This window comes from Symsagittifera roscoffensis, chromosome 7 (genome assembly GCF_963678635.1).
Source record: "Symsagittifera roscoffensis chromosome 7, txSymRosc1.1, whole genome shotgun sequence".
Lineage (NCBI taxonomy): Eukaryota > Metazoa > Xenacoelomorpha > Acoela > Convolutidae > Symsagittifera > Symsagittifera roscoffensis.
In genome coordinates this window covers 6000907-6021622 of record NC_087068.1, presented here as the reverse complement: position 1 = coordinate 6021622, position 20716 = coordinate 6000907, and the positions used below count along the sequence as shown (strand labels likewise).

Sequence of the window (20716 nt, the reverse complement as noted above, 5' to 3'; positions counted from 1 at the left end):
TGTATTCAAGCATTTTGTTTTGGTATTTTTATTGGTTTGATTTGTAGTGTTAATCTCGTTTGTTTCTTGCGTCGTTGGTGTGGAATTTATGGGTGTAGTGTAATAATTTTGAAGAAATTCTGATTGATTTTCATATATATGTGATGGAAAGGGTTGTTCATATATGACAGATTCATAGTCATTTTCGGCTTTTATCATATTGATAGAAAGAGTGTTTTCAGTATCACTTTCTGAATCTGATGATGTACAGTTTATTTGATTGAGTTGTAACGTATCAGTTACTGTGTCATCAATACCTGGAGGGTCTGATGTTGTTTCTGGATTAGATTGTACTTGATTGATTTGTCTTTGATGTTTAGGTGTACTACTTCTGTGGCGATTATTAGAATTATTATAGTTATTATTATTCCGGTGTGGTGATTGGGAATAATTTCTATAACGATTATTATAACTTGGGTGTCGATTTTGTGAATTATTTCGCGATCTGTTTTGGTAATTATTGTTTGGTCTGTTATAGTTCGATCTATTATATGAGTTATTCCTTGATCGATTGTTCGGGTAATTCTGGTTTCGGTTGTTTGAATAACTTCTATTTCGATTATAGGAGTAGTTTCTATTCCTATTGTATGATGAATTTCGTGATTGGTTGTTTGGATAGTAGTTATTTCTTGATTGGGAATTAGATCTAGAAACAAATCGTTGTGTATTTGAATTTGATCTGGAGTAGTTATTTCGACTATTTGGTCTATTGTAGTGATTTTGTGATGAATTATTCGTGTTTCTTCGTTCTGGTGATCTTCCTCTATAACTTGAGTTATATGGTGATTGATTTCTTGTATAATTTGTATTGTTCGGGAGTGGTTTTCCTGAACTGTTGTTGCTGTGGACTGTTTTGTTCGGTAGATTTTGATCTTTTTTCATGTATTGATAGAATGATTTATTTGGTTCTTTATATTTTTGAGGTTTATTTTGATTGTCTTGCTGTTTTTGTCTACATTCGGAAATACTGTGTCCGTATCGTCGGCAATAATTACACCATTTTTTGAAAGATGGTTTGCCTTTAAAGTTTGGGTTCTTTTCGTAAATATTGAGTATTTCAGTGATTTTTTCAACGAGGTCTGTCTCTGATTCCTGTATATTATTAATATTAATGGGAGTCGTTTCAATTTTGTTAACGTATTGTAATTTCAGATTTTCCGTTTCTTCTAGTTTCATCGTGATTTCTGCTTGTTCTAATTTGTCTACTAGTTTTCGAAAATCTAAATCGGGTTCTCGAATTGAAGAAGGATGGGATGCTCTCTTTTTTATTGCTATTTTCCTTAATTGTGGTGTTAAGGTCATCATTAAGATTTCTGTCATCTTTGTGTTTTTATAGTCATGTGTATTTAGTGAGTATGCTTTTCGAACTAGTGTTTCGATTCGTACTGCTATTTGCTTGATGGTTTCGTTTGGTAATCTGCGAATTTCATTACATAAAACTCTTTGTTGTTGTTTGTTTCTTTCGGAGTCAAACATTTTTGAAAATTCCTGTGTAAACCTTTTCCAGTTTGATTTTATTTCTTGAGGTAGTACTGAAAACCATTTTTGGGCTGCGCCATCTAAGGTTGTTTGTATTAACGCTGTGCGTCGATGTATCCAATTTTGATGTAGTGGCGTATTAATTGGTTCAGGTCCAATATTTAAAATCAGGTTTGCTGTTACTGCATTTAAATAATCTTCTACAGAGTATTCAGGGTCTGTTCCTGTGAAAACCATTAAAGGTTTGTTTGATGTTATTGATGATCCACCCATAAGGTATGGATTCATTGTCATTTGTAATGATTCTGCTGCATTTGGCATTTGAGAAAAATTCGAAAGTTGGTTTCTTGTTATTTCATGTTGTTGGAGATAATATGGGAGTGGTATTTCATTTTGCATTTGTGATGCTTGATACGAGTGTGCAGTCATTGGATTTTGTTGTTGAATTGGTTGAAAAGATTGTGTATTAATTAGATTTTGTTGTTGAATTGGTTGTTGATGTTGTGCATCTATTGGTTGTGGAGAAAAATTTCTATGATTTGTACGTGTTCTCTGTATTCCTTGTCTACGATATTCTTGAGTATTTGGTGGAAATATATCTGGTTGTAAGAAATCATCATCTGAGGATAAATAATCCATTTGATAAGATGTCTGTTTTTTATTTTTATTTTGTTGAAAAAATGGGTAATTTTCACTGTGATCCTGTGGAGGATTTGTTTGGAAATTTATTGAATTAGGTTGGGTCATTGGGTTATCCCAATTTCGAGATCTTGTATATTGGTTAAAATTTCTTTGTGGTTGGTTATATGTTTTTGATGGATGTGTATAATTATAATTATGGTCTGCAAAGTTGTTTCTAGTGAATGTTTTGCGTGTTTTTGATGGTATTGTCATGGGTCTGTATGTTTGGTAATCCATATGTGAATATTTAGGGGCAACCGAAGGTTTAACGGTTGATTGTAAGGTTACCTGTGTTTGTGAAGGATTTGTATTTCTTGGTGTTGTTAAATTTGGGCGTATTGGTGAAATACTTTGTTGTGTAGTTGTTGTGTGTACAATTTCTTCATTTATGAAGTGTGATGGTGTCTGGATATCTTGTTGAGTAAGATTCCTAGTTCCATTGAGGTTTTCATTGTGTATAACTGTAGAGTTTAAACTATTATTTTGTGTATCGGGCAAAAATGTATTATAGTTTAATGGTGTTGCATCAATAGTTAATGGTATTACTTTTACATAATCTCTTATGTAAGATATCGTACTTATTGCTTGACTTGAGATTGATTGTGGGAAGCTTATAAATGCGGGATGAGACCATTCGGGGTCCCAAACATAATCTGATTGTTCTGTGATAGCGGTATCATCGTTCGAGTTTTGGGGTCTAAAATTTTTTCTTGCTTGTGCAATCAAATCAATATTGTGTGTGAAATAATCTATTATAAACCATGCCAAAATTTTTTGTAGATCGTGTTTTGTATGTTGTGAAACGTCGTCTTTCGTGAAATTTTCTTTAATGATGTTTAAATAACTAGAGAGTAGTGTGATTTCATGTCGTACTTTCAAATGTTTGGATGTTTCTGTCGGTGAGACATTTGTTATTGGGATTTCGTTTTCTAATATCGAAATATAACTATATATTATTGCGAAAACTTCATTAGTGAATATGGAGTTTGCTCTTTGTGAGTTATGATATTGGATGCTTTTTATATATTCTGAAAAAACTTTTGAAAATTCTAAATCAAGATCGTCTGTTTGAATTGTATATTTTCTATTATTATGGTTTGGTGAGGTGAATTCTATGGAGTAGATTCCATACTGTTGTGTTATGTTGCATATATCTTTTAAGTAGTGATCTATGATTTGTCTTTTGATTTTTACATCGGGGAACTCTGTTTTACATGGACTGATTCCGGGTTCAAATAAATTTACGAGTAAATTTTGACAAAATATGTGTTGTCCTCTATCAGTATCTGCGTCTACTATAAAAGGAAAGATTTCATCATCATCTGGAGTTTCTTCACCTGGAGTGTGCGTTGAGCTCATTTTTTCGTTCGATGACTGTTAATATGTAATTATCAATGTGTCTAATTGGTTGATTCCAATTGTATAAATGTACTGGTTTGTGTTTATACTGCTTTTTTATTCTTCTTTTTCCTCTTTTTGATGAATTTGAAGTTGTTTCTGAGTCAGAAAAATATAATTGATCGTGAAGTGGGCAATTTTTATCTATTGATTCTTTTAGTTTGTAAAGTTCGTCTAAACTGTTGGTTTCTGATTCTGAAAATGCGTTTCGATTTTTTGAAAATCTTTTTCGTGTTATTTGTCTTTGTTTCGTTATTATTTTTCTTTTTAGTGTTTGTCGTTTTATTCGAATGTATCCAACTGTTTGTGTATGAGGTGTGATTACAAGGTCGTATTTTTTGTTATCTATTTCACAATTGTGTAAAACGATTGTTTGTTTATTTCCTAGGTTTTTAAATGACATAAGGTTTAGAATGACGGATGCAAAAGGTTGTTAAATGATTTCTATTTTCCTAAACTGTTAGTTCTTACGATTTTTTGTTTAGCTTAACCTGGGTCTATTTGTTCAGGGTTGGAGAGAAAAGTATATCGATTCCGAAGAATGATTTTTTACTTTCTCGTGGCTAGTATAAGTTAAGGTGTTAACTTACTTAATCTTACTTAGGGGTAGTGATTGTGTTCAAGGGTTGGAGAATAGTAAATCGATCCACAAGGTTCAGGTATAATTAGAACGCGAGTAGTTCGTTAGATACTATTTTAAACTTACTAAGTCTAAGATTTATCCTGGGTCTGGTAAGAGGGGGGGTCAAGTGAAGGATGAATAACCGAAGTTCTTCACTGTTTATCCTAATTTGAATGATTAGTTTTGTTTAAAAATTTCTATTAGTCTTAGGTCTTTAGAAAGGGTTGGAAGTGAATCGACGTTTGAGGTCGTTAGACACTAATTAAGTGGGTGGGGGAGAACAAAGTTGTTCTGTTTGATCCAAGGATAAGCCTTGATGATCAAATTTAAAATTTAATTAAGTAGAAAATGATTTAAGATCCAAGGATAAGCCTTGATGATCTGGTTTTAAAATTAAGTGAATTTAAGTTTTAATAAAATTTCAAATGTGTGTAAAGGAAAGATTTAGTGTTTTGATGATATTAGTGGGTTTATGATTGCTGTTATGTTTTAGATGATGGAGCTGGAACAACAGGATGATTTATGATTACTAACCATTTATTGTCATGCTACTAATTTTTATTTTTATTTTTCAATAAATATTTTTCAAACATGTTTTGTATATTACTGCAGAGCTTTAGGAAAACGATCTTAGATCTTTTTATCAATCGTTATTGTATATTAATAATTTTGTTTAGCGCCTGAAATGATTTTGAAGATTAACTTCAAGGTTTTATGTTTGCAAATGAAAATCTAAATTCATTGCCAGTAGTATTCTAAATATAAAAGTTTGTTCTGGCTTTTGCCGAACTATCATATAACTATATGGCAAGTTTCTACTTTGTCGTATGTCGTCTCTGGTTCGAGGTCTTCTTCCAATTCCGGGTAGTTCTGTTATGGTTCGGAATATTGGCTCTGATCTATTGAGTCGTAGAGACATTTCGATTAAATTATTGTCGTATAACATTTTTTAAATGTTTTTGTTTAATTTCTAATCTATTTTGGTTAATTCTAAGCTATTAAGGTCTTGTTCGAGACTTATGGTCGCACCAGATGAGTTATGACCGATGGGTATAACTCATAGAGTAATTTCGGATAGGGTACACCGTCTGCTCGTCACGCTATCTTATTTTCGGCCGGATAGATTCGTGCAACTTCTTAGTCTAATACCGATCCTAATCTTACTCTTATACTATCTAGTCTCAGGTTGTTTAACTAGTCTCTGCTAGGCTCAATAGATCTAGGGTATACTGGTTTATTGCGGCTGCTGAAGTGCTCGGGAGAGTCCAACTAATTTCTAAGTTAAATTCAAATCTCTCTGGTGCTGAAATTACAAGTAACTTCAGCACTTACAAATAAGTGGGTTGTTAGTTAGATGGATCGTGATTGGTTAATATTAAATACTTTACATTGGTAAAACATTTAATTTATCCAATCATAAAATATAGTTTAGATCAGGTTCCACTATTCTTAGGCAACATTTTCCAAAAAGCGCCCAAAACGCCTTTTTTGGCCTGCTTTTTTATAAAAAAAAGAATGCGCAGCAAACTGGACCCAAACAAAGCCTTTATAGTGATTTTAAAGAGCTCAAGTAATCAAGTTGGTCGACAAAATAAGGCTTTTAAATAGTTGATTTTAAAGAGCTCAGAAAATCAAGTTGACCTAAGAAAAGGTCGACAAAATTTTTGATTTTTTTTGAAAAGCCTCCCCTCTAGAAAATTTTAGGGCTGTCCTGGTTGCAGGAATTATGAAGACTCTTCTCATGAAGAAAATAGATAAAGTCACAATTTGCGTCGTTTCTTGTGAAAATGGTCGAAAAGTTTGAGCCACGCAGTACTTGGAATGTCTTTGGGAAAAACTCGTTGCTTTTCTATATTTAGTGCGAATAAAAATTAGAAATTATCATAATTGATTAAAACAAGGCCGACAATTCACATTAAGAATTCATAATTGAAATTTTTTCCCTTTTTTTCAAAATGATTTGAAAGTCACTCGCTTTGAAATTTTGATTCCAACACAGCCAACTAATATGGCAACAAACCAGCTACTCTGGTTTCCTAGTGACCATTTGAATAGCGTGAATTTCATTTCCAAGTTTTGTACTATGGAGAAAAAAACTACAGTTATGATATTTAAGTGTATCAGAGTCGACGTTGTTTCCAATTAAATTGATACTTTTTTGTTCCCATTTTTCATTGTAATATCCAGTAAAAGACCAGTAAAGGAGCAACATTGAGTTTCAATTAACAGGAAACGAAGTGTACCGTGGGAGAAACTCTTTTTTGTATGGCAAGTGTTCATAATTAAGACAACTAAATTTAATTTAAAACAAGGACAGCCGGTTACTGAGGAAGTTTTCCTTTCAAATAAAAGTCGTTTTTCTGCGTTGTGTGATAAAAGGACATAGACAAAAAGTTAAAACTTAGGCATATTCGATATTTATGATAAAAGGGCAAACTGAAAAACTGTTTTTGAAGAAAAAGGACTATAAAAACCAAAACAAAAAATCGGTAGACAAGCAAAAAACAATTCAAAACTTTTTCAGTTTTATAGACGAAATTTTTTGAGTTTTTGAAATTTTGATTCTCAAAATGGCGTTAACGAAACTCAAAAAAGTAATAATTCTCGAAGAAAGTTAAAATTAGGCATAATTAGGCTATCGTAAATGGCCTAAATTGAGCACAAATTAGCAGGCTCGCTCGCTGTACTCGCTCGAAATTAGGTGAAAAACCAAAAATTTCAAACCGATTTTTCTAGTCAATTGTAAAAACTTTTGACTGGAAGGAATTTAATATAATATATCAATCGAACTGTTCAGAAGATTATTTGTGGTAACTGATTTTACGGTTGAAATGAAAGAGAAAAAGAACAAAAAAGTAAAACACACGCACTCAAATACAAAATTCTTCCACATTTTTCACATGGACGAAACACATATTAAAACAAATTATATTACTTGAGACGAATAGTTTTGCGTGAGTCTCTTACCTAAAAAAGACAATCACTCCTCATAAAAACGTATCAATAAAAATTGAAATGTGTTTAACGACTTTCAAAACGTAGTACAATTATTTTGCCAACAAATGCTTGATTTTAACTATTCAGTCTATGTAACTAAAGATACATAAATCAAAGAAAAGTCGTACAAGCTTCGTTTTTAAATACGTGATAGGAAAACATAAATTAATTTGCCATCTTTGTTACAAATCATTCAGCTGAAGTCTGTTAAATTCTGTTTGAAATTCATCCTTCACTTTAATTTTTTTTCCATTCTGTTTATTTTTGAACAATTTTTTTCCGACTTTCTAAAAAAATAAATTGCACAAATTGATTGATTTTCAATCATTTTTGTTTAAAAATTCTGAATAAACGCATTAAAGTCTGTTTGATGCAGAAAAATTGTAAAGTTTGTCCGCATTAAATTGTTTGTGGGCATTTTTTGGATTGTAAAAGATATAATCGATATTTTGATTCTAATTTTCACGGAAAACTGTCAATTTTGCACTTGAAAAACTGTGAACAAAAACAATCAAAAACAACAACTGCAAGACACAGCCTCAAGTTACATTATTATTTCTTATCGACTTCGAGATAAACTTTTAGGAAATGTTTAATAGAAATGCCGCATATGACTTAAAACTTAAATTGAAAGTAAAAAAAACATTGATATTATTATACCAGATTGACAGGATTGACTTTCTACTATCCATCCTTGAAAACCCTGGCTACAAAAAAAGATATCAAGTAAGTTATTTTTTAAATTTTGATTCCAGGCAAAGACAATTTCAAATGATATGAAATTTAGTCAAAATATCATGTTCAGAGAATCGAAAATTTCCTCAAAAAACACAAGAAAAACTTGGAGGACTTTTAAATTTTCATTTCACCTAAATTTCATACCGCTGTCAAGAACCCAAAAAATAGTTGAAACGTGTTGCAAAACGTTGGAAAGTTGCCTGGCTTAAAAAGTTGAAACTGTTTTTTTAGTCCTGGTAAGCTCATTAAATTGACTCACTCAAGTAAATTGAATGTTTAATGACGGGGCCAACAAACGAAATTCGGCAACAACTGAGTCGAAATGTTGAGTTCATCTATAGAAATGTTGATTTGCCCATACGGTATTCTGCAATTAAAACGATATTTGAAACTGTTAACAATGATTAAATTAAGCTGTTAAAAAACTGAAATTAGAAATTAAGGAACTAATTTTTTTCAAACAAATTTTGCAAGAAAAAATTGATTCAAGTTTTTGTATGCAAAAGCAATTATATGATTGATCAGAATGCAAAATAACCAATTTTTTTAACAAACTGGTAGCTTTTTTAATTGAAGTTTTTTCTCAAAACGGTCTGAGTCACAAAACCCTGAATGAGAAACAATGCAATAGTCGACTGATGATTTGTTTCCCTATGCAGGATATTGCGTAAGTAAAAACGGAACAAAAGTTGGCATCTTAGATTTTTCGTTTTAGGAATATTACAAAATCTAAAAAAAACAATTCTTGCAGTTGGTAACACAAAAAAAATCCACAATGAATACTTTGATAACAAGTAATTTTCTTCATTTTTTAAAAATCTTTTTGGGAAGCATAATATGCGAAAATATTAGGAGTCTTTTCGGTATACCCCCCAAATTTATGAAAGATATACAAAATAAAACTTTTGATCCACAGCCAAAGTTGGATCAATGACTACTAAAAAAAATGCAGACCTTCAATATGGGGCAGGCCGAAACGAAGCAATTCCATTTAATATGGCAACAAACAGGTCTTTTTCCTTTTTTTGGCTATAAATATGTATCCAAATGCTTTCTGAATCGCCGTTCAAATATTATTTTTGCAGGTTTCCGAGTTGATTCAAGGCACTGAATATCATTCTTGTGTTTCCTTGTTTTACCGATCCAATTGTGTAATAAATTTTTGCAGAGTACAAAAAAGGCATGTAATTAACGAATTGGAAGTTTCGGTTCAGCAGTTTTCGGTTCAGTAGTTGCTTTCACGATAAGACTTGAGAACTGTCAAATAAAATTGAGCTATTTATTGAAAAATTTCAAGCTATGGGATTTGACAGACGCTTTTTTTTAAACAATTTTTATTCATTGATATGTTATAGATACAAATTATAAGCGTTGTTGGCTGATATGGAAAATGTTTAATAGCTTATATTTTTCTCTGAGCCAAATTGCAAGTCTCTTATGAAGCAATGCTTGAAAAGTGGTCTTAAAAGGCAAAAATAGTATATTTCATTCCGGTACTTTTTGTAAAATTTTCAAACCGAAGAAGCTCATTTATTCTGAACTTCTACTTACTGACAAAAAAAGAAAACCATTTAAAATTGGGCTAGTTATAAATTTGCATGTTCTTGTGAATTTAAATGCCACATTTGAGAGAACCGTTCTGGGGCTGGTGCAGCCTTTCTGCTCTACATGTAGTGAATTCGTGGCCGTGTAACTTGTAAGCTTTTAATCTTTTTCTAATTGCTTAGACTCATGTTTGAGCATAATACAAAAAAATGCTAGCGTTAAAGGCTTGCTTCACTACCAAGCATTCAAATCTTACTTTCAACTTTAATTTCACGGCTGAATTTTTTGAAAAAAGAGCCGACTGGAAATTGCTTAACTGTAAAAACTTGTCATTTAAATCACAAAAATAATTGTTGTGTTAACTTTTTTTCGTGTCTTTGATGTTTGTGACACAATTTAGTTAAGAGGAGACCAACACGTCTTCAGAAAAAAAAACAAGAAAAGCAACAAAAAAAACAACCACACTTTCATTTGGCCACTGACATGCCATTGTAAAAAAGTTACGAAAAGTTGGAGCAGACAGAATTATTTAAAAAGAGCAATCTGTCAACTTTGAGCAAAATTTGCATGCACAAACTTTCTGATATAGGTTATTTGCTCTTTTTAATGAATTCTGTCTGTACCAACTTTTTGCTACTCTATTACTAACCATTCTTTATTGTTTAGCGGAATTTTCGATCTCAGAACTGCTCAGTTGCTAGCCAATTTCGAACAGTGAAATAAAAGTCTCTTAAATAAGAGATAGAGGGAGAGTTAAGAGTTAGCTCTCTGAAGATACTTTCTAACTTGATACGCATCAAAGTTATACCACGAATACGACCTTCAAACTGAAACAACAACCCATTGTATCGACAAAGTTACCTCAACTGCTTGTGGGTTTTGAAGTTGTCGGGGCAAACATTATTCATGAAAACGCCAGCCGGAATTCAGAAAAGTTACTTGTTGAAACAGCAACCACTATTAAAGAAGAAAAGTTCTTGTGATTCATTGATATCCAATATCGACCTAAAATTTTATGACCTAATTTCATTTAGATTTCTGTTAGCTAAACTTTTTCCTACACTTTTTCTTACGAGTATTCATTAAGAATCAATTTATAACACCATTTAGAAAGCGCATAAAAATGTGTTCTGGGATTCGCTTACTGAAACTCCAATTAGTTGATGATTGTGATAGTCGTCCTTCGGGAAATGAACACAAATTATTTATGTTCACGCAGTTATGACACCAATAATGCTCACCCACAAAATTGATCTCTGACTTTTGTGGTTATAACTACTCTACTCATCGCATTTGCTTTTTTTATTGACCGATGGTGGCATAATTTAGAACTACAATAGAACAGCTCAAAAGAGACATTAATCAAACCCACTACACAGAGACAATGTCCAGCCACATGTTCCAAATAGAATCGGCGGCCATTGAACCGAAGCAGTCTCGCGACAAATCCCAAGATAATATTTCTAATGAATGTGATCAAATAAGCGTTGATCCAAATAGCAGCCGACAATCATGCCAGATTGGATTAGCAAGGAGTGCGGCTTTGGACGATAAAGAACAGCCGGGCCTGGCTGCCAGCTCTATTCCTGATTATCAAAACAACTTATCATTGGATTTATTGAGTGCGCAATCGAAATATTACCCCAAATCGTCCCCTGAAAATGTCAACAATAAACTGCAGTCAACTTCACCAATTCCCCTCAGTAATCATAACTGGATCAGGGGTGAAATTGTGAAAAATAGACCAACTAGTCCCTGCAATGTATCGAGCGAAAATAGCAGCACCCTCTTATTTGGGCCAATGAGCGAATTGGGGACGACAGTTAGTAAACATAACATTGAACAGGACTGCGGTGGCGATTTAACTTTTCCTGCTCAAGTTACACTTGATTCCGATAAACAGGAAAATAACAGTAAGAACAGAAGTGTTAAAACAAAACGAGCTAATAGCAGTTCTGTTGTGCCATACTGTTTCAGCTATTCACTTCAGTCGAACACGCCAATCGAGACACGCTCCAATGATTCAAAAAACAGTGGAGGAAAACTGTCCTTGACAAGCAAAACGGACAATATTTTGCACAGTGATACCAGTTATCCAAACAGTCTCAAAAGCGACAGCAGTTACTCCAAGCACAACGCCGAAGCTCACGCAAAAACTCTGGGACTGTTGCCATTACAGAAATCTGAAGATTGCAGTTTCAATCCAAGCGGAAAAAATAAAGTTAGAGAAGCCAAGCCGAACTCAAAACCAGTCAGAAGAAATTCGCTGGCAAACTCAGCCGAGTATTTGAGAAAACTAAGTCTGAGCGCCAAACACAAAACATCGACTTCGATGAAGAAGATATCCGAGTTTATCCCGTTTCGTAAAACTGTCACTATTTCGGACGAGTTCGCATCAGCCAATCAGGAAAAGTACAAAAACGGGGCAGTATCATTGGGGAACACACCCACTATCAAACGGAAGCAGGGGGTGCACATAAGACCCCTGGAGGAGGAATTACCGGCCAGTCTGCCCCCCTCGGAGTCAGAGAAGAAAGAGCGACGAGAGCCGGAAAAACGAGCGACGAATGGGAAGCGCAATAATGCAAGCCAGCGACCCAAATCACACTTGCAAATCACAGACCCAGATTATGTGGAGTACTTTCAGAAATACACTTCAGAGAAAGACAAGGAGTTCCTTCGGAAGTACATTCACCTGAAACAGGGGTTGGAATCGAAGTTGGCCCAGTTGGAGCTGGAATATATGAATCTACTTGACCTTGAGCCGACAGAAGAACTTGAACTTAATCTGAGCACGCTTGAGTCTACGCAAGGAGATGATTTAATTTTTCACTGCGTGAACTTGTTTGAGTCCCACGAGAACCCGGAGAAAGTGTTGGCGTTATCAATGCACAGAGATTACGAGAACTATATCCGATCCCTTCAGAACTGCGTGTTCGAAAACGTGTTCAAATTAATCAATATCAAAACGCTGCAAAACAGTATAAATGACAGGGAAACAGAGAACAAAAGTGACGGCAACGTTGAAACAGAAGAAGGGAAGGTGAAGAAAATTATTCCTGGAAAGAGGAAGACTCAAGTTTTCGAGTCCGATGTGTTCCAAAGGTCAGTAAACCGGTTTAATCGTTTTCCCTGGTTTTCTAATTTCAAGGTGCACACCGGGGTGGATTTAGAGGGAGATGGGGGCAAGGGTTCGAACCCCGCACCGCCTAATTGGTTACCCCTTTTCTACTAATTTATTACCGAACTTTATTTTTGATCACACAACCCTAATTTTCTAATTTTTATAGAGGCGCGTCTACCGCCAATATATTTTAAGTTAAATAGAAAAGAGGGGGTCGAGCGCCAAAAAATTGTCACTTTGGCCCGTTTTTTTTTCAAAAATTTGCCTGCTGCGCAGAAAAGTTGGCTGAAATGAGGTATTATTAGTTTTTTGCGACAGCTCGAGAAATCAATTTTGTAGAACTGGAAAAGATGGTAAACGTTTTCTTACTTGGCAATCCGCTTCCTTAGAAAATTCTGTTGCATATTATGAAAGTTTCAACCAAATTTAAAAAAAAGCTGTGTTTTCTATTAATATCTATCCTCATCCGCCATCTGTCAATCAAGGTAAACTCATCAAGTCAAATGGACAGTCCAAATACATCTAGCTGGATAGAGTAATCATGTTCTGCTTTATTGAACAGCAGTTTGAGTTTGCTGTCGTCACGCACCTAATTTCAGTTAATTGTAAAATATGCCAGTTATTTATGCTAAAGTTTAGAACTTTTCTCCAATATAATTTTATTGTTTCAGTGACGATAATGTGAACTTTTCTACTGCCCAATTTCTCAGCCCCCTCAGAACAGGAGGGGTGGGTATGGAAAGACATGGACCCTGTTGCCACGACATCGCAACTTCGGACCTCAAAGAAGTGAGCGAGGAGAAACTGGACCCCCTAATGTGTAAAGTGTCCACTTTGCCCCCAATGTCCAAGAGAGTATCTACAACTGGCATTTGTCTGGACAGAGCACACCAGATGAGTGTTATACTGGCAGACACGTCTTCTCATTCCTCGTTATTACAACACACCGGCTCATCGGACTCCAAGTTGACGACAATGTGTCAAAACTCAAAAACTTCAGCCAGCAGTGTGAGTAACCAGAGTTCAGCTTCTGGTCTGAATAGTCAAAACAACAGTCGCAAACAGTCTGCTGCAATGACCGCTCAGCAAAAACACAGCACAGATTTAGACTTATTGAATGAAATTGAATTCGCAGATTCACAGTGAAATTTTATACAGATTTAGATTTAATGAAATTGTTAATGAATAAAATTTACAAATTTAAGAAAACCATATGAATGATCAACTTTTGAAGTTTTCTCTTTAATTAACTTTTTTTCAGCTGCAGAGATTACTTAACATCTATTTCCACTAAGTGAAACATGTCAATAACTGTTCTTGAATGTTAAGAGGAACCAAAAATGACCAATAGTCGCTATCTTAGAAAACTTTTTCAGAAAAGCGCAATTTCCCATAAGAATCAGTGCCAATATAATTCAACGGAAAACCACATATTTTTCATACAAAAACAAAAAGTATGCGTATGCATTTTCCAATGCGTATACAAATTGATTTGCAGTTGTCAACTACGAAACCGATCAAAGCGCAAAACTTTCTTTTTTCCACTTGAAGATGAGGCGAAGCAAATCATGTGCCGCTATCTTACAAAAAAGAAATAGGAGCTTTTGGACGGAGCTGCGAAGTTTTTTTGGATGTTTTAAACTTTTTACTCTATTTTTTCTTAGCCAAAATGTGTACCAAAAGAATTTGCCATGATTGATTTATTATCATATTTAAGCTCTTTCAATCGTGATAATGGTTATTTGAAATTTTCCGACATTTTTGAAAAGTCGACAAAAACCAATTTAAGAAGTCGTTTTTAGTTCACTTGAGAGAACTTTAAAAATGTTGAAAAAATGTGAAAACAATCGAATTAATTGTAACTCCGACAGTATTTTGGAACTGTTGATGAAATATTAAATCAAATTGCATTAAAAAAATTTTAAAATTTTTGAGAAATCTTTTTGACATTCTCAATTGATTATCTCCGCGCTCGAAATTTTTGCTTAGTTCAAACCGAAAAAGTCTTTTCTGGGCGTTGATTTTCAAACACACTTTCGAGACAAATTAATTGGCCGCTCGCGCGATAAAAAGGAAACTTGTTGCTCAATATATTTATATATTTTTATGTGGCAAAGACTTTCAGTTCAAACCATTATAGCAGCTTTACAAAAATTGATTGATGGCTTACAATAACTCAGTAGAAAATTTTATTCACAAAATTGAAACGTTCGTTCCGATAATAACACACGACTACTCGTATCAGGGCAAATCCTTGAAAGTTCCGACTGCATTTTAAGGTATATAGAGCAGTAATAACAAGAAAAAAATAAAAGTAATGAAAATAAAAAGAAAATTAAAAAAAAATTGTGAAAATTATCTCCCCAAACGCCATATTGAGTACAAAGTGATAAATTTTGCTCCTATTAACAACTCAATTATGGCAAATATACTTCCATCAACGAAAATGGAACAATTTCTAAGACGGATTAAATCTTCGCTTACGCTTTAAAAGTGCAAAATATATCGGGCGTTGGTTGCTCCAAATCGGCCGAAATGGCAATCTTTAAATCCCATAACTTTACGAAAAATGATCATAGGTAAGATATCTTTTCAAATTTAAGCCCAGGAAAACAATATCTTTAAAATGGTATTTTGAAAATCCGTCAAAAATGTCTAGTTCAAAAGTAGAAATTTGTCTATCTGAAAAAAACCACCTCGGGCACAAATATTCCATTACTTTCGTTACAAAAGTCGGAACAAAAAGAGACAAATCAAGCACAAATTTTCCATTATTTTCCTTTCGAAAAAACAAGAAACGATCAAAGATTAGGGAGACAAGTAATCAAAAACTATGAAACTTAACCAATTTTTCTTTGAGATTAAGTTTGTATCAGAAAACTTCCAACAAAAAAATTGTCTGAACTTTGTATAAAAAGCAAATTCTTTTTTTGCAGTATTCTTTTACTTTTTTGCGTGACCAACACTGATAAACTTTAGTTGAATATAGCCTGCTGCATATAATAATATTTATGTTTTCATAAACTGGTGATATTTTTCAAGCAATTGCTTTTCTGTGAACTTAATAACACACAATGGAAAGAGAAACAAATATCCGGTTTGACCCGAAACAATTTCCGGCCAATTAAACTTTGACCGAGTGGGAAATTGATAAAAATTGAACCGAATAAATTTCACTGACAATTTTGCCCACTAATCTTTTTTCGAAATTTACTTAAGCTAAACTGTGATCTGAACCAGCTTGCTTTGAAGTTGGATGCGTCGATTTGATATTATTAACTTTTTGGAAAATCAGAACTTGGCGAGGTCACTTGAACTGGCTGTTTCTTATATTTTTTTGTTTTTGGTACCAATTGGTGGTCCGATATTTGGTGATTGTACATGAGTATAGAACAATCGTTTCAATCTGGAAACAATAGCAAACCCATTTTACGATTTAAACCTGCAAGCTATTTATCAAGTTTTATGACTGTTAGAAGTTAGGGTGTCATTTAACACACGTGTTTTAATTCGTACTCCAACGGGCAAATAAAAGTGCAAATAACGTATTTTGTAGCTGACATAAGACATGATTCGATCAAAGAGGCAGAAAAGAGGGGTAGACATGTTTCACAGGGGGAGGGGAGGGGGTTCTGTTTTTCTTCTTCCAATTTTGTTGTGTGTCTAAGCTAGCTGCAGCGCTTCATCAAAAGTGATTATCGGAGTCAAAAATAGTTTCACAGAAGTAATTGGAACTCTGCTCTCCTGGGTATAAGTATCCAATTTCAATAGACAGGATGGGAACTATTGCTTATTACTGAAAGGGCGGGGTATTTTTTTACCCTGCATGAAATCAGCCCGGAGCTATTTAATTGTGTTCATTCATTTAGCAGAGCTGAACAAATGCTATATCAGTTTCGCTCTATTAATTATTCAATAATCGATAATTCCAATAATTGTTTCAGTTTAGGCATCGTACAGACATCACCACAAAAGCATATTTCCTCTTTTGTATGGCTTTTTGTACATTCATGTTTCTTTGGGCAAAGGACGGTTGAAACAAACCCATCATTATAGAAAGTATAATAGGGTCTAGATCAAAATTCGACCATCGTAAATCATCGTCATCATAAGCTTTGTTACATACCCGAGAAAATCTACAATTCTGGCATCAAGAAACACCAAGAACTCAAGACGTGAACAAAAAAGCAACAGTGTGACAATAAAAATAAAAGAAAGATAAAAATAGCCACGGTTATTGAAAACACCTTATCAAAAACATCTGCCTTAAAGTTTTTCAAACTCCAAATTTGCAATTCGAACATCCATTTCCGTTCAGAAACAAAATTTAAAAAGTTTTGATTTTACAGCCAATGGTAGTTTTGAATGAAATAGAGGAAACTTGAGCAGAAGAAGGATCTATAAACCTAGCATTTTGATTCTCATTTAGATTTTTTCTTCTTCAGATGTTATGAGGGAATCAAATCAAAATGGTCCAACAGTAATATAGGCAATTGAGCTTCCTCTTCAAACAAACTGATTTCCTCAATTTCCTTGAACGAAGTCAACGATTTAGAAAAGAAACACTTTGAAAATAGAAGAAGGCGAAATTGTGGATATTGCACTGGGAATCAACACTAGTCATAAATGCACAGATAAAAAAGACTACTGCAAATAATTCGACGTTAGACAACTCAATAAAAGCAAACTGTTTTCAAGTCGGGTAAAAACAACAAGCAAAGAGAGAAAAAGATCCCAATATGTTACACGGTTATCGAACGTTGCAAACTTTCATATCCAAGATATTTGAAAACGCCGAGGAATTTTCTTTGCATTCGGGTGTGTTTTAGTTTTTTGTTGGACCATTGAAAATGGGGAGGAACATTGTTTTTGGTGTGTTTTAGTTTTTTTCTTTTTGTTTTCCACGCAAATTTAAAAAATTGAAAAAAAATCCCAGTGTCGAGGAAAAACGTTTTGAAATTTGTGATTCTTCGTCTTATTTCGAGTAAATAAAGCGAGCGGGCAGTCTTTTTTTAATTGCTTTAAAGCGTACAATAGCCTAATTTAAAACGTAGAAACTTAGTTTTTCTTGAGTAACTTTAGATTACTTCGTGTAGTTTAGGGCCTTTTTGGAATAAAAAAAACTGGAAAAAAATATCGAATTAAAAAAAAAAATCTTCGTTTTTCTAGTAATTTTTCTAGAAAAAAAATAATTTCTCAATTTGCTTATATTACTATTACTGTCAAATATATCTAATCCCCAGTTTTTTCTTCAGCTTATTTTATCACACCCGGCCGAAAAAAAAACGATAACAATTTGAAAAAATTTTGTACTTTGCTTAAGACTATGGTCGGAAAATTCTGTGCTACTTGCACAATAACTGGCTATCCTTGTTGTTTATTTTTTTTGCTTTTTTGTTTTCAACGAAAGATCAGGTATCACAAAATAATCGAAATGGGCGCCTGATATACCAAATTGAACCCCTTTCAGTCGTGATCTGAACGACATTAACATTTAACAAAAAAATTGCTAAGAATTGAGAAAAACTGGTTTGAAATTTTGATTTTCATCTCAGCTACAAGAAGATAAAGCAAGCGAGCAGGCTTTAAGGAGCTTATTTCTGCTTTATTTGAGCCCCAAAAACTTAACTTTAAGCATTTAAATTAGTTTTTAAAGTTTTTTAGCGCCATTTTGGAAAACAAAAACTTTGCATATTGTTTTTTTTTGTTTTTCTAGTCTTTTTAAAAAAATTTTTTTGTCCAATTTGCTTGTTTTACTATGACTGTCCAATATGCTTAAAATACATTTTAACATTTTTACGTCAGATCCTTTTAACATTTCAGATTATTTTTTGTTATTTCTCATAGACTAAGGTCGGAACATTCTGTGCTACTGTTGTCGACTATCCTGTATATGTAGTGAACCGATTATTGCTTTTTTTTACCATAGTTTATTTTTGTGATTTATTTATATATCATTTTTTCAAAGTTAGTTTTCAGAGTCAAAGCGGTGACTCTGAAACGAACTTATTCAGGATGAAAAACTGTTCACAGAATAAAAACAAATCATTGTGCAAACACGCTGTAAAAAAGTTTAATATCCATTATATACAGAAAAATTTACAGATTAACATAAAAAAGAAACAATTTATTTTTATTCATTTTACGAAATTTTTTTTATACAGATAGAAAGCATTCATTTTCACCAAAACTAAAATTTGCTAATTGTAATGTCTTATTCCTTTTAATTGCTTGAAACTTGTAAATACTCTGTGCATAACCTATGTTTAATCTTTAAAAAAATTAAAATTTGTGAATGATTTTCAGATGATTTGCATTTAACTCTATAAAATCGATTATCCTGAAAAAAATCTATTACAGTAAATAAAAATTAATTTTAACCATCAAACTTAAACTGATGATTGCTTTTGCCAAAAAACCTAACCAAAAAATATACTAAGAAAATTATTTGTCAGTGTTAGAGCCAGACAAAGTAACTTGAGCAGGGTTGTTTCTCCGCAAATCAAAACTTTTGCGATCTTAGAGTAACTTCAATAGAAAAAAAAAATATTTTTGCGAAACTTTTTCAAATGTCAATCCTATGATCAAATTTTTAGCACAGCTAAATTTTTCTGCAAGATATTCACTTTCAATTTTCTTAAAAAACTTCTTTTCAATTAAAAATCAACAGGAAACAATCAATTGAGAAGCATACTTTTCTTCAGTTTATCATAACAAAAATACAATCTGTGCATAATATGTAAATAACCTTTATAAATCCTTATACAGCCCGTCTATATTCTGTATATAATGGGGGCTATTCTCATGGGCGAAGTTCCGAACGGGCAAAATACTCATGGGCGATGGATCGAAAACAAAAACAAGATTTGCTTCTTTTATAACGAGATGTGCTTATTTTATAACGAGATTTGCTCCAAGATTTGCTTCTTTCAAAACGAAGCCTATGAAATAAGAATCTTCTTCCAATTCGCCAGCAGTCAGTGATAATTTGAAAATGTTGTTGATTTTTGCCGTTTTTATTTTAATATTAAGTCCCCAATATTACTTTCTTTGAGTTCACGCTTTCTTTCCAGATTTTGGAATACTGAAATCTGATTGGCTGATTTTTAATTTCAACCATTCGCTCCTTCGCCTATAAGGGATTCCAGCGTATATGATTTCTTTGTAATAAACAGAAGAAAAGTAGCATTTAAAGGTTTTGTTAATGGTTGTACAAAATAGAAATAGAGAATAAAATTTGATTAAAGCAAAATTCATTACAACCAATAATTAAATCATTTATTCGAAGTTTTTTGTAAATTTGCATACTTTTTTTCACCACTGAAGCAAAAAAGCAATCATGACTCATTGATGATCAAGACTGATTGTATCAATTCAGAGCCAACAACGCTCCAACTGCATCTAAACCTGCTGAAGTAGTTTTCGTTGAACAATAAATGATATTTTTTCTCAGTTTGTTTGCTAACGCACTATTTGGACCAATTGGCGGGCTTCATTTTAGTTTGATTCAACTTCGAGCGTCAGTTTAAAAAAAAACTGAAAAGTTCAATAAATTTGTTCAGAACTAAGAAAAAAAAGAAAATCAAATTTTTTTTGATAAGGGACAAACGTGAGCTTTTTTGAATGCTTGCAAACAATCACTTACTTAACAAGTGCGGCTCAAAATGCACAACTTTTGGCAAAAATTGAGATACGAACTTTTTGAAATTTTAAACAATTGGTCCTCATACTCTAGGGCAGAAAAAGATCCACTGCTTGCTTCGAGAAAACAATTTACGATCAATCGCAATGCAGAGGAAAAATAACCCTCGAAAAAAAAAGCTAAAAATTTATCAAGAAACTTTTTTAATATAAAAGGGTTAGTAGATACCAGTTCTAGGTTTAAGGAGGATGGCCACTCCCTATCCAAAAAAAAACATTTTCACACTATTTATCAATATTTGTATTCGCCGATAGTTTTTTTTAATAACGCCTCAGGGTCACTTTTTAAAATGTTGATTGAAAAGTTGACGAATAGTTTCGACTCGCTCAAAATTGCTATATATTGGAACTGATGGTTTCATTTCCAATATATAGCAATTCTGAGCGGGTCG

The 20716-nt window shown here is 33.2% G+C and overlaps 2 protein-coding genes across 2 annotated transcripts in view; one reads left to right on the top strand and one right to left on the bottom strand.

The window, feature by feature from the left end:
- LOC134851743 (uncharacterized) overlaps positions 1-20716 on the bottom strand; it is a gene marked incomplete in the record, with an annotated part of 109728 nt that overhangs the window by 14038 nt on the left and 74974 nt on the right.
- LOC134851745 (uncharacterized) lies at positions 10876-13836 on the top strand. The gene is made up of 2 exons (XM_063867964.1): positions 10876-12604; positions 13295-13836. The coding sequence occupies exons 1-2, from the start codon at positions 10884-10886 to the stop codon at positions 13767-13769; spliced, it is 2196 nt and encodes a 731-aa protein (XP_063724034.1). The 5' UTR covers positions 10876-10883; the 3' UTR covers positions 13770-13836.

Excerpts from the sequence above, each read along its gene's own strand:
- LOC134851745 (XM_063867964.1), top strand. The coding sequence starts at position 10,884 with ATGTCCAGCCACATGTTCCAAATAGAATCGGCGGCCATTGAACCGAAG. Across the intron at positions 12,605-13,294 it reads GAGTCCGATGTGTTCCAAAG|TGACGATAATGTGAACTTTT; the intron begins GTCAGTAAACCG and ends TTATTGTTTCAG.